At 45.9% G+C, this 14123-nt stretch overlaps 1 protein-coding gene across 13 annotated transcripts in view; it reads left to right on the top strand.

Moving 5' to 3' along the window:
* The window catches only part of PTPRT (protein tyrosine phosphatase receptor type T), a 1093025-nt gene that overhangs the window by 891913 nt on the left and 186989 nt on the right, over positions 1-14123 (top strand). For all 13 annotated transcript variants that reach the window (XM_045981319.1, XM_045981314.1, XM_045981318.1 and 10 more), the window contains one exon: positions 12423-12558. In XM_045981319.1, coding sequence (XP_045837275.1) covers positions 12423-12558 — 136 coding nt within the window. The remainder of the gene's footprint in view (positions 1-12422; positions 12559-14123) is intronic.

Below are 14123 nucleotides of genomic sequence, written 5' to 3'. Positions count from 1 at the left end.
AATAAAGCCAGGACATTCAGGCCTTCTGGAAGCCCCTGTTGCTGCTCAGTTCATGACCAAGTAGGAGTGTCCCATCCTCTTCCCATATACGGTGTGATTGATCCTAACCTTTATCAGTGATTGCATTTTACTTGGTGAAATGCTAAGACTTCCCTCCATCGCAACCCATTCCCAGATCGCTTAGCTGAGCTTAGCCTGCTGTTAATGAGTTCAATGTCTTTCCCCAAAAGATGGGTGGAATTCCTAACCCCCAGTTCCTGTTAGTGTGATCTTATTCAGAAAGAGGACCTTTGCAGATGTAATTAGTTAAGATGAATTATGGGGCAGGCTATAATCCAGTGAGACTGAGGTCCTTACTGGAAGGAAACATTGGGGTGCCTGGGTGGCTCGATTGGTTAAGCATCTGACTCTTTGTTTCGGTTCAGGTCATGATCTCAGCGTTGTGAGATCAAGCCCCACGTTGGGCTCTGCACTTAGCTCAGAATCTGCTGAGATTCTCTTTTTCCCTCTCTCCTTTTCCCTCTACCCTTCCCCCCAACACACAGTTCACACAGTTGGGTATGTATGCACACACTCTCTAAATTAGATAAGTAAATCCTTGAAAAAAAGAAAAGGAGATATTAGGCAAAGGCAGACACACGGAGAACGCTGTATGGTGACTGAGACAGAGCAGAATAATGTAGCCACAGGCCGGGGACTTCCAAGGACCACAGCAAACCTGTGGTGGGAGGGGGCAAGGAAGGATTCTACCTGCTCTCACAGGAGGAATCCTGGACGTCTTGATTTTGGACTTCTCCCCTCCAGAACTGTGAAAGAGTACATTTCTGTTGCTTTAAGCCACTCAAATGGTGGTAATTTGGGACGACAGCCCTACAAAACTAATACACTTGGAAACACAGGGATCCAGAGCCCTGGGCCGTGGGCAGGAGTCTGCCCTCAAGGCTGTACCGTTACAGTGGAGAGACCTCAGTGATACCAAAACCAAAAGCTGTCCTCCCCAGAGGGTTTCTGGAGCCCACACTGTGAGGTCTCCTTGTGGACTCTTTTCTGCATTTAGCTCACAGCTAGCCTCTGACCTTCCTCTTTTGGGTTCTGCTTCCTACTTGTGAACAGTCCTAGCTTCTGTTGCTTGTCACATCCTGGCCTTGGCCTCTGCCTCACCAACCAGGCTGTGGTAACCTGATCTTGGCATCCTGGTGTTATGTGACCTGTCTGCCATCCCAATGGGCTTTGGGGCACACGGCTACAGTGACTGCTCATGAGAAGGCTTCCCTCGTTCCACAGGAAGAATACAGTCTGTTCAGGGTGTCCACACTCTCCCTCACACCGTCCGTACCACCTCATACTGGCTCCCTGGAAAATCTAATGGGACTATCTCCTTGGCCACAGGGCATCCGAAAGAGTGGGTGTTCTCCTCTCTTCTGTCTTCTCTTCAGAATAAACCTTTAATCCCCATCATAGGCCGTGAGTGCAGCTCTCTGCCGTGGCTAAGCAGCTTTGAGCCCCCTGTGCTCAGTCTCAGTGCATGGATTTTTACACGCGGGGAGCTGGTCCTGTTGGCATTGAGCTGACTCAGCCTCTTCATCCCTGTTGGCAGGGCAGGCCTCACCTGGACTCTAGGGAGCTAGGGTAGGGAGGGGAGAAATGAGGTCACTGGGCATCTCAGGGATGCCCCTGACATGTCCCATATCACTGATGACATGTGAAAACCAAGTTTGTAGTTAAGTTTTGCCTAAGCAGTCCTGTGTGCCCCTCCCTGTACACACTTGTGTTAGCTTTGATTTTTGGCTCGCACACTTCTCTCTCCCACCAAGTAGTGAGCTCCCAGACAGCAGGATTGTCTTTGAATTACCTTGCATGCCCAGCACCTTGTGGTCCTCACCATCAGTGTTAAGTGCTAGCACCTCTCATCAGGCGATGTCCAGGACTTTTCCTCTGTGGCCTAGAGTTGAGTTGGTGCTAATGAGGTCAAGGTAATGGGTGTAATCCATTTGGAGGTCACTTAGCTTTGACCAGTCCATTCCATGGGCTAAGTATTATTGCTGGCCAAAGTCCAATCACAACTCTAGGCATAGGTTCCCTCTTCATCATGAATGGGTACAGACTGACCAGCAGACCAGTCCTAAACTCCAACCACAGGCCAGTTCCTTCTCCCTCCTTTAGATGTGACCCCTACCTCAGCCACATCCTGCTCTTTAACCTTAACTGTGATCTGACTCTTAAAGCAGTCTTCAAAGTGCATCCAACTCTAACCATAGCTCATGGTCCTACTCTAGTTAAGTCCTGGCACTCTGGGCTTCTGGGCACAAGAGGGAGCAGTTGGAGCTATGGAAGTATAAAGGAATTCTCAGCCCACCAGTGGTGAAGACTTTGAAAGGGCATGCCTTCCCAGGGATGCATCAGTAATGACAAGGCCCAACATCAGTTGGGCATGACTCCTCTTAAATAAGTCTATAATGCTAAAATCTGAATGCATTAAAAAAACAATTTCCAATAAAGGATTTTTCTTGCACCCAGGAGAGATTCGTCATGGGGGTCTTACATAGCTTTCCTACTGTATGTAACAACTGAATTAAAATTTGACCTACACAGAGCATTTGCTGTGTAAAGCAGGGTCCACCTGGAAACAGATGCAGGAGATGCAGAGGACCAAGCAGAATCAGCACTTGAGGAACAATTTATTTGAGTGGCCGAAGTGCTTTCAAACAATCAATTAAAGCTATTCCCATCTCACAGGGTGCTAACCTCCATTTAAGGCTGAAAAAGAGGGCAACCTGTGTCAGCAGTATTTAGCGGTTTCAGCTGTATGGGTTGTGATGAAGTCAATTCCAACCTCTTAGGACCAGCTGGGTGATATTGAGGGAGGCCAGAATATTAGAAATCTGTATCTTCTTTACACTTAACTCAGTACTTATTAAATGGTTTTTCTCCAGCAAGGGTAGAGCTATCTTTGAAAAACCTGTGTCTCTGTAGTGTTTTCCAGCTCCTTGACATTGACTCTGAGTTAAATCTTGGCTAAAAGCAATTACTGTCATATGATGAATTGAGGCAATTTATTTATTACTCGCGAAACATCCTAGGTGATGTCACTTAGAAGAATGATGGAATAATCTTTCTCGAGCACTCCATAGTCAACCAGACCTAGTGAGGGAGGCACTGTTCCCAGGTGTGGGGGAGGTAGTTGGAAATTTTAAAAAATTAGTCATCGTGGGAACAGAGAAAGAGTATTAGGAGTAAAGGAGACAACGTTACTTAGACTTGAGCAAGGCTTGTCTCCCTGTGTAATTATATGGGATGCTATGGTGCCTAAATATCAAGAAAGGAATTATAGGGAAAGCCCAGAGATTAATAATAAAACTGAACTCAATGTGTTAAGGGCTTAGAGATGGTGGTTGATATACAAGGAAAGTGAAAAAGGATGAGGGAACTTAAGTTTAAAAGGTCAAGTTTAAATATCATTTGAGCAAAGTCTGTATAATTTGGCCCGTATAACAAGATTCACATGACATGTTCATCAATCCCTTCGATATTAGAATATGATATGTTGGCAAGAGGGCATAAGGGGAGATAATCTTCAAGAAAAGCGGTAATGGAATGGAGCTGCGTGATACAGCAGGGACAGGCCTATAGACAAAGACCGCTTAATCTGGCTCATTCTAGATCAAAATACCAGTAAGCATTACCTGCTGAATGACCCAGTTTAACACTTACCTTTTCTGAAAGCTAGCCACAAGGTCTCTGTCTTGGCCTTGACTTTGGCTGAAATTAACACACAGTCCTGGGCCTTCCTCCCTATTGACAAGCCCAGACACCTCTCAAAAGTTGCATCGGGGTGAACATCCTCACTGGCCCTTTGCCTGTTTGGCCTCACATCCCTCCTTTGCTCTTCCTTTGCTGGCTGAGATGTGCAGGCTGTGTTTCCTGGGCCCCATCTCAACTGGCATGTAGGTTTGGCCAAGAGGAGACATTAATTGTACAGTAAGAAGGAAGAGAAGCCTCTTCCTGTTAGCCTCAGGCACCTTCTTGGACAATGGCTATGTGCCCTCCATGACTCCATTTCTCCCAGAGGTCTACCAGACTTCCAGCTTCTTTTGGGTGATCCTGACCTCTGGGCTCTGATGAGGACCACCACATCCTTTTGTCTCTCCAGTCTATGCTGGGTAATGGCTTTTGGTGTCAGTACCATCTGGGCTGCCTCATCCATCCTCTCCTGATGCCTGTGTATCCGTTGTCTAGCAAATTTGCTCCATTTTACGTTTGGAGTGGTTTCCCTTTTCCTGGTTGGATGCTGACGGAGGCAGAGCCTGTGCTGATTTCTAGTGATTATTCCTTCCTTTAGTAAACAGTAAGGGAAAAATTCTGATTTAATCATCCAGTCTATATGGGTTTTTTCCCCCTATATCAACATCACACTTACTCCTGCAAAATATCTGGAAACCACATTTTTCCATTAAAAAAAAAAAAAGTCAACAACAGCATTTGTTTCTCCCCAGGCTTCTCGCACCCCTCCTGTTTGCTACAATTTCAATCCTCAAAGACTGCCAAAGTAGTTCATGATCACAATTACAAATGCTCTCAATGCCTTGGGACGCAATTTGTAAAGTCTGGAGGCTTGAATCTAATGAAGTATCCAGATGCTTTCCTACCAACTTTTATTCCTGATCTTGGACTTAAATTCCATCTTAAAATTAGCCCACCATTCTAAGAATTTGCTTCCAGCAAAATCAAGAAGGGATATGGTGCATACCTGACTTCAGAAGAGCCGGAAGTTTGCCTCGCTTCCTTATCTTTTCCCTGTTGTCTCCTCTTGGCAACCCCTTGCCCCATAATCAGAGATATCTGCAATCCTTAAAACCTTCACTGGCATAGAGGTACCAGCTCCCAAGTCAGAGCTTGAAAGGTTTTCTCCACTGGGTACCAGATGCATGCAAAGCCAGAGTAAAGACAGAGAAACTCTTCGAGAAAAGAAGTCATTAAGGAGACGGGGTAAACTTCCAGCACAGTAATACTGGGGGATAATATGCCCTTGGATAGCTAAGAGGGGACCGTGTGTTTTAAAGATTGCAGCTTTTAGGAATGGTGTTCCCGAGAGCCAGCTTCCTTTCTTTACCGTCAGCAAGGATCACCAGCATGGGTTATGCATCCCCTAGGATGTCCTTGGTTTTATCAGTTGCAATTAGATGTTCTTTATCTGAGACTTCTATTTTTGCTCCAAATCTTCACAGGGAAATTCTCAGAAGTTAAGCTATAGAATTGGGCCTGTAGCCAGTGAGAGCACTTTGAGAATGAATCATTAATCCCTTGTTGCCAAATTTTGTTATTGCTGCCATTAAGTCATCCAGATGTAAGCCTGATGCAGGCCTCGCCTATTGGATGAAAGTGAAGTGAATCATTCCAGGGGCTCTGCCTGCCTTCATCCTAAGGATCAGATGAACTCGGGCAGCAGAGTGCAAGGAAGTATGGCCTCAGCACCCACAGCACACCCACAGTTATTAATAGACACAGGAAACTCCTGCTACCACCCTGGAACCAGCTCCAGGGCCATGCCATCACTAGGTCACATGTGTGAGCAGTTCCTCAGAGTTGATCAAACATTTTTATTTCTGTTATTACATTTGATCCTTAGAAAATCCCTGTGAACTTGGCATTTACTCACTCTTTTACAAATGAGGATATCAAATCACCTGGTGGTTAATCGCTTTGATCAAGGACACACAATTGGTTAGTTATGGAGTCTGGACGTAAACTCATGTTTTTCTAGTCTGAAACCCATTGCTTTTGATTGATCTCATAAAACCATAGAATCTTGGCTTCCAAAGGTGTATAAGAAATCATGTAGTCCTTCTGCATGATGGGAAAACACCAAGTTTCCACATAGTGTCTTTCACTATTGGTGGCACATTCCCCTGCCTTTGTGGGTGACTTGGGAATTTGGAGGTAGACCGCATGGGAGTCCCGTATCTCTAAGGAGAATGTCTCTCACCCTGAGCATGGGTATCACTGGAATCAAGGGATGCTGAGTTGAGGTGGGCAGCAGTGTCAATAAGCAAAGAAGAAAGGTCAGCATCCCATCACAGGGATTGGACTTGGTGAAGCATCCAGGAAGCCCAGGAGGTAAGAACAGGTGGAGACAAAATGGGCAGGTGAAAAGTAAGGCCAACTCTGGAACAGGACTTGGGTACCATGACTGCGTTCATGCCTCTCTCTATATCATAATGCTTCCTCCGGGGGCTGGACTTGAGCCTCTGCTGAATAGTGCTTCCACATAAAAACGTTTCCTTGTGTTGGTCCCTAATCTACCCCTGTCACTCTACCCATTGATATTAACGCCATTCTTTAAAATTGAAGGGACCAGTCTATTCCATCTTCTGCAATGGCCTTTCAGCTTTTTGAAGGCAAGAACCAAGTCTCATCTGCATCTTCCATTCTCTAGGCTGAAAAGTCCTGACCTGACTGCCATTCCTCCAAAGTCAATGATCTCTGAATTGCAGTGTGCACCTGATTCACAACCAGACCTTGTTAACATGTAGGTGCTGACTCATTAGATCTGGGATGGGGCCCAATATTCTGCCTTTGTAATAAGATCCCAGGCAATGCTCATGCTTCTGGTCTTCACACCACACTCTGAGTGGCAAGGCTCTTGGCCTGTCTTTACCCTGGAAGTACCTTTCAGATGCTAGAGTCAATTGGATAAGCCTCACCAGAGTGGTCTGACTACTGCAGTATTAAGAAGCAAAGCTAATTGCCCTTGTTGGATAGCAGGAGTCCTTGAGGAATATAACCTGGGTGGTTGCTTGGAAACATGGGAAGAGGCAGTAGGAAAGTGTAGTGACTCGACCCTTTGTTTGGAGAAGATATTGAGGGAGAGGGAAGACTTCATGAGGCCAAGAGCTCTCCTTTGGGCACCAGGTTTCCATATGCAACAGTGAGTAAGTAGTCTAGTGAAAGCCAGATGTGAACTCTGAGCTGGAGCCAGGAGGGATCTGGATGGATTCTAAGCCATTCTAAATTTTGTGGACAGAGATCAGGGGTGGCAGCAGCTGCTTTAAGAGGCCTGGCTCAGCGTTGGGAGTGCTCAGAGGTGAAAGGGTGCAGCTGATCCGGGTATAAGGTTGAGCACGCAGCCTCATGTCAGAGACAGTAGTCTCCTGTTAGTACAGGCTGAGCTCACAAGATTGTTTTTGATGACTACATCACACAGGGGACTCATGTAGAGCCTTGAAGTTCCTCCAATTGGATGAATTTACCACCTGGTGCTTAGCTGCCAGTTCTGATTTACGTGGACTGTTCTCAGGCTGGCTCCCAATGGAGGATAGCAATGAAGAGAATATATCCAAGTCCCTCCCCCTTCTCTCAGCAGACTCCCATCCCCATCCCTGGTTAGCAGATAGAAGTTACCCAAAGCCAGAAACAGGGCTTTTTAGAGGCTGGGGACTGATACGGCACTAAGTTTGACTCTCATGAAAAGGATGGGCTTAGAGGAAAAGTAACACAGCTACCATATTCCTTAAGGGCTCTCAGTTCTACCTCTGAAAAGTTCCGTTGGGTTTCTGGCCAGTGAGCCACGTGGCCAGCCTTCTTTGTGGACACAGCTCTGGCATTTCCCTAACTGCAACTCTATCGAGGACAGTTCATTATAGTGATAAGAGGGTGAGCCCTGTACACAGAGTCCTGCTCTGGAACCCACTAGTTATATGGCTTGGACAGGTCATTTAACCTTCTGTGAAGTTTTCTTATCTATATAAAAGGGAAAACAAAACTAGCATCTTCTGAGTTTTGTGACGATTAAATGACCCATATATGAAAATTGTTTGGCACATTACTTGACACCCAGTAATGGATCATTTAAGCTGAATTTTTTTTAAAAATTGTAGTAATTAAGCTTCTGTTTATCAGTGCTTACCTGAGACAGCCCATCGCATTGCTAGCAGGCCCCATCAAAAGGCATCAAAAGGGTTAAGCCTTTGCCTTCAGCTCAGGTCATGGTCTCAGGGTCCTGGGATTGAGCCCCACATCAGGCTCTCTGCTCAGTGGGGAGCCTGCTCCCCGCCCCCCGCCTTTCTCTCTGCCTACTTGTGATCTCTCGCTCTTGGTTAAATAAATAAATATAATATTTAAGAAAAAAAAAAAAGGCAACCCTTATGTGCTTCCCTGTAAGTCCTATCACAGGGTCCCATCTGCTCCATTGAGCACTTAGATCTAAGCCTCTTGGGGATACTTCTGACTCTGAACCAGGAGCAGGGCTAGCCCATGCTTGGTCTCCATCCCTTTCTTCTTCTTCTCAGATGGAGGAACCACACAGGAATGCTATTTGGCCTTCAGTCCCAGAGCCATCTCCTCTATTCCCATACCCCCTTTCAACATGGTTGGCATACTTCCTTTTTGAACAATTCTACAGTGGCTACAGCAAATGCCCTTGAAAGGGTGCTGCAGTTGATGTTGGATTGGCCATGTCTCGGGCCATGTTCATGTCTCTGCTCCTGGAGTCTGGTTGGGTCAGCCAAGCATGATTCCTTCTCATAACGTTCCTGTACAGAGTGTGTGATTTCACCTCTGATGCCTGTTGGCTGATCTCATTGAATTTGTCTAAACCACTCGGTTCTGATCTTTCAGAAAGCCTCCCTGGATTGAACCATCATTGGTTCATGGTCACCACTGAAGGTACTTCAGTGTAGGGCATCTTGGAACTTATTTGGGGAAGGGTTTCTAACACTGATCCAAGACCTTCACTTTCCCTTGACTGTGGATCTTGATTCCATCCTGGGAGCAGTGTTTGACATGGTTCATTATTCCTTCCTTCTTGAAACACTCTTTTCTTAGTTCTAGTGTGCTCAGTTCTCCTGGGTTGTTTTCTTACCCGTCTGGCCACTCCCGCTCTGCCTCCTCTTATATGCCTGCATATCTTTCTTCTCCTTTCACTTTTTATTCTTTCCCTGGGTGGCTCCATCAACCTCAGCCTTTAGATATGGTTTGTGTGCATAAATTACACTTTTACTTCCAGCTCAGACCTCTTTCCAGAGTTCTAGACATGCGTTTTTAACAGCCCCTTTTCTAGAGTGTGTCTCTAGCTCATATTGCTCCAAACACACCCATTTTCTCTCTGTAGCTATACTTATCCTATTGTTTTTCAAACCCATAAACAGCACCATCATCTACCTTGTTATAAAAACCAAAGACCAGGGGCACCTGGGTGGTGTGGTTGGTCAAGCATCCAACTCTTGGTTTCATCTCGGGCTGTGATCTCAGGGTCATGAGATCGACCCCACATTGGGCTCCACGATCAGCAAGGAGTGTGATGAGGACTCTCCCTCTGTCCCCCCCGCCTCTCCCCTACACGTGCATGCACATGTGCACATGCACATACATGTGCGTGTGCACACACACGCACGCACACACACACACACGCACTCAAATCTTTAAAAAAAAAAAAGGAAACCAAAGACATCTTGTCTTTGACACCTTGCCTTTGACATCTTGTCTGAGAAACCTTGACATCTTTCTCATTCTCTCCATCCATCTCATCAAGAGGTTTTGATTTTATTTATATGAATTTCAGGTAATTATCTCTTTTATTCTGTTTCCACCTCCATCACCTAAGCCCACCTGGATGCCTGCTACTGTTTCCAAATTCGCCTCTTCAGGCCACTTTGGCTCGACACTGAAGCTGGAATGATCTGTTAGAAAAGTAAATCTGAGCATAGTATTGCTCCATGAACAACACTTAAATGGCTCTCTGGGTTTCTCAAGGTGAAGAACAAAAGCTCTCATTGTGGCCTCTGATGCCCTGTGCGGACAGGCCCCAGCTGCGCTCTCCAGCTTCTCTCTCACTATGCTCACCCTGCTTTCTCACCCTAGTTACACTATGTTTCTTTCATTTCTTGAATGCACCAGGCTCCTTTCACCATCACACAGCCTCAGCCAGTTCTGTTGCTTCTGTGGCTCTCACAGGCTCCTCTCGTGTTCTTTACCTGGTTACAGCCTGCCGTCCCTTGAAGCTCACCCCACTAGCCACATCTTGCCGCTTGTGATTCATTCCCCTAGTATGTGCTTTCCAAGTGCCACATGACTCTCTTTTCTCATCCTTAACAGACTTGAAAGCTCACTGTTACTGATTCGTCGTTCATTAATTCTGTCTCGTGAGCCCCACCCACCACTCATGGTAGGTTCTTTGAGGGCAGGAACTGTGCCTGTTTTGCTCACCACTATATCACTGAATGCCTGGCATATAGTGAGAGCTTGTGATTATTTATCAGAGGAATGAAGTATGAATCTCTTTAAGCCAAGCCAGTAACAGTGTTCCTAAGGTAACAGGATCCTCTCCAGGGCTCCTTTGCCCTTAGACCCCTGGTCTCTAGAATAGGATCTCAGAGCAGGCACTAAATAAAGTTTAGCTATGGCAGTGAATGCTCCAGAGCCAGTTTCCTTCCTCCAAATCCAAATCCAAATAAAAAGGTTCTGACACAATTGAGGAAATTGTCACCTGAGGTGTTCAGTTTCCCTTATGTTTGATATGCAGTGGACTAGCCATATCTCAGAAATCATGGCTCCAAACTGGGAAATGGAAGCTATGGGGGTGCTGCTTGGAATCAGGCCCCATTCTGGGATAGGAGATCAACCTGCCAAAGAGGTGATTGGCTAACTGCCCCCACGAACTCTCTGGGCTGTAGATAAGTGGAGCTTGCTCAGGCAGGCCTGGGATTTGGTGAGCTGGTCTTGCCTTTAGTTGGTGAAGGGAACTGAATAAAATCCCATGTTCATGAGTCCATCTGGGAGAAGGATCTCTCATCCCATCCCATTGGCAGGCACATGGATGCTCAGTAGCAAGTGAATGAATGAATGAAGCAAACAACTGCTGTCCACTTCTCTTTATATCGTTTAGTAATCATCTGTTAACTGGAGGAGGAGGACGGCCTGTGTGAGACTCTGGCATTAGACAGATGACAACACTCACTCCCTGTTCTTGGAGACTGTCCATTCCCACTGCGGAGGCTGGACTAAGTAAACCCAGCTTATCCCAGTTACAAGACAGTTTGGGGAATGTCTCCTGATACAGGAAAACACTTGACACTCTTAACCAAGAAGAAGGGATGCATCCTTGTGCTGGAGGGCGGTTCTTAAACATCAGTGACTTTGGGGAATCAGAATCGTAGCTGTGGACATTAACATCCCTTCAATTCATCTGAGTTCTGTGAACACATGACTGAAAAAGGAGAAATTCAATTTGGTTCCATGAGAACAAATGTGTGTGAGCAGAGATGTCACCCCTTCAGCTAAACATTGAACAATCACAAACATTAAGGGAACACCTATTACAAGCCAGGCTCAGTGCTACCATGAGGAAACAAAGACAAAAGAGGTATAATCTGCCCCCCAAGGAGCTTGCAGACCACTGGAAGAGATAGATGGAGAAACAAATAACTAATATCTATATATTGAGGTGTGTGCAAAGTGTTACAAGGAGTTAGAAGTTAGTGAAGAGAAAGGAGCTCTCCCAGGGGCACAGGCCAACAGAGGAGATGTAGTCACTGACGAAGAATGAGCTGGTGCTGATGAGGCAGAAAAGTAGGGGTGTGTCAGGGGAAGGATTCTGTGGATTTAGGCTGCCACACACAAACATGGCACTGCTGGGAATATGAGTAACAGCAGGAAGGAATTCATTCAGGGTGCTGGTAACCTCTGGGCCACTCTCCAGAGGTGTTCATGGAGGTGTCCAGAATGAGAAGGGACCTCTGATCCCTGGTCCATTGCCTGAAGAAGCCAGCCAGAGGCATTTTTTTGGCTACCTGGAATTAAATCAACAAGTTAGTACCTGGCAGAGCACGTAGCATCAGCATTAAGTTCCAGAAATGGAGTTAGTCACGTGTGTTTTCTGAACCCCAGGCAGTTCCTTCAATGCACTAAATTTCTGCCACACCATTTGTATCATCTAAGGCACAAAACAAAATCTTTATGTTTTTACCTTTAAAGTTCCAGTGATTTGAATCGTGTTACCTTAACACAAAGCTGTTGTTTTCACCATTTACCAGAAAGAATAAAGTAGGGCTTGGGATAATTCCACAAACCCAAGAATCAAATTATAGATCCATAGTTTGATCCTAGGGACAAATCAGTGTGAGGGATAAAACCCTCCACTTGATCTCCCTGGAGGGTAATGGTGCCCCAACCTAGCTGTTGTGCAGCCTTGGAACACTCATTTCATTTCTCTGCACTTCAATTTCTTCATCTGAAAAAAAAAGTATAATAATCCCAACATCACAAAGGGACTAATCCTCAAAAAGACTAGATGGGACACTGTGTGTAATGCTCTCAGTGTAGTGCCTGGCACATAGTCAGCACTCCATAAATGGAACCTGTTGTCATTATAATTGTTGTCTAGTCATGCATATGAGCCTTTTCAAAGTTTTTCTTCTTTTCCCTTGAAGGTGCCTCCACTCAGAATTCTAACACTGTGGAGCCAGAGAAGCAGGTGGACAACACCGTGAAGATGGCTGGTGTGATCGCTGGCCTCCTCATGTTCATCATCATTCTCCTGGGTGTCATGCTCACCATCAAGAGGAGGTGAGTGTCTGGTGCTGCCCTGCAGACTCTGCTGACCCCAGCTGGTCCAGTACTGCCGTGTGTCCAGGTTCTGGCTCTGTTGGTCACTTCTGAGCAGGGATTTTCTATTATGAGTGCTCAAATCCTGAAATCCTTGAGCCACTTGTGGCTCATTGTGTTGGCATCTGCCTACTTGGCAAGTGGCCCAGAGATGGGTGGTTTCCTACAGAGCCAATGATCCCTCCTGCAGTTGGCCCACCATGGTGTGCCATGGGATTCCATGTCATGAGTCTTCTCAGAGTTAACTGCTCTATTGTAACCTATCATGTCTCATCAGGATTACTGGGCAGCCCCAGAAATACAGATGGAGGAAAGTAATGTTTCACCCTTTTTGCCTTCACTCACCGTGATTTCTCATTGGTCTACTAGCAGCATCCCAAGTTGACCCCCACATGGCAGAGATAAGCCTCTTGTAGTGTAGTAGTCCCAAGGGAAGGTTCTTTCCTACTCTATGTCCCATAATACCTTCCCACCTGGAATTTTGCTACTTGTTATTTCTCCATAAGATGTCTTCCTGGGTCTACTAATACAGTTATCGCCTATTGCATTGATCATGAAAGCCAGGGTATAGACTCCTCCTTATCCCCAAATTCCCAAGATTTGCCACACTGACATCTTCTGTTTATCAGAGATTCATAAGGGAATTACAGACGGTTTCCTTTTGGAAAGGAGCCATTCATCTAGGAAAACTGATGCATATCAGCTGTCACTATCCCTGGATGCAAGGTTATTACTCCAAACAGGGAGTCCCAGGGCCTATTTCTCCTTGACCCCTTGGCTGGCACCATGTTTCCATGCCTGCCACCCACCTCCCTGTCTTCTCAGTTTCAACATGGTGGTCCCATTCTTGGTCTCCACCTTCCCACTCCCCTAGTAGACCAGAGCAAACAAAACATTTGGTTGCACTGTAACATTATGTGCCTTAGCATGCCCTGCCCCCAGCTTGAAGATAATTTTACATCATTAAAGAAACCACTTAACACCTTAGCCTGAAGCTCAGGTTGTTTGTCATTCACAGAGTTCAGGGCAAGCCCTGTAAGAAGGACCAGGCACTTGCTTCCATCTGTGGAACAAAAAGCTCTCGTGAAATTTGCTTCCCACCAGAGCAAAGAGATAGAATGTCCTAAAGATAAATCCCAGCTTCTACCTAAGGAGTCCCATGAATATAAATGCAGAAAACTTTTCTTTTCAATCCCCCTTTCCAGTGTTCAGTGAGTCGGAAATACTGGCATTCCCACCATACATGCAATCAGCCTTCTCTTGACCATTTTGACACGAGAATATACCTGTGTCTTTCATGACTCTCTTCTGAATCAGCCAGTCCTCCCTCTGGCTAGGACATCTTCTTGTAGGACCTTGTCCTTTCTTGATATGCTTTGTCTAACAGGATCACTCTTTTCCTCGGGCTCTCAGTAGAATGATGGGAGAGTTACGGTTCTTACCCAGCTACTGTTTTTCTGGTGGGAGAGGGGGAAGGGAAGGTATGACATTAATATCCGGGAACAAGGGCCCCTGAAGCATTAAGG

The sequence above is a fragment of the Meles meles genome, chromosome 16 (genome assembly GCF_922984935.1).
Source record: "Meles meles chromosome 16, mMelMel3.1 paternal haplotype, whole genome shotgun sequence".
Lineage (NCBI taxonomy): Eukaryota > Metazoa > Chordata > Mammalia > Carnivora > Mustelidae > Meles > Meles meles.
This window is presented reverse-complemented; position numbering and strand designations above follow the sequence as displayed.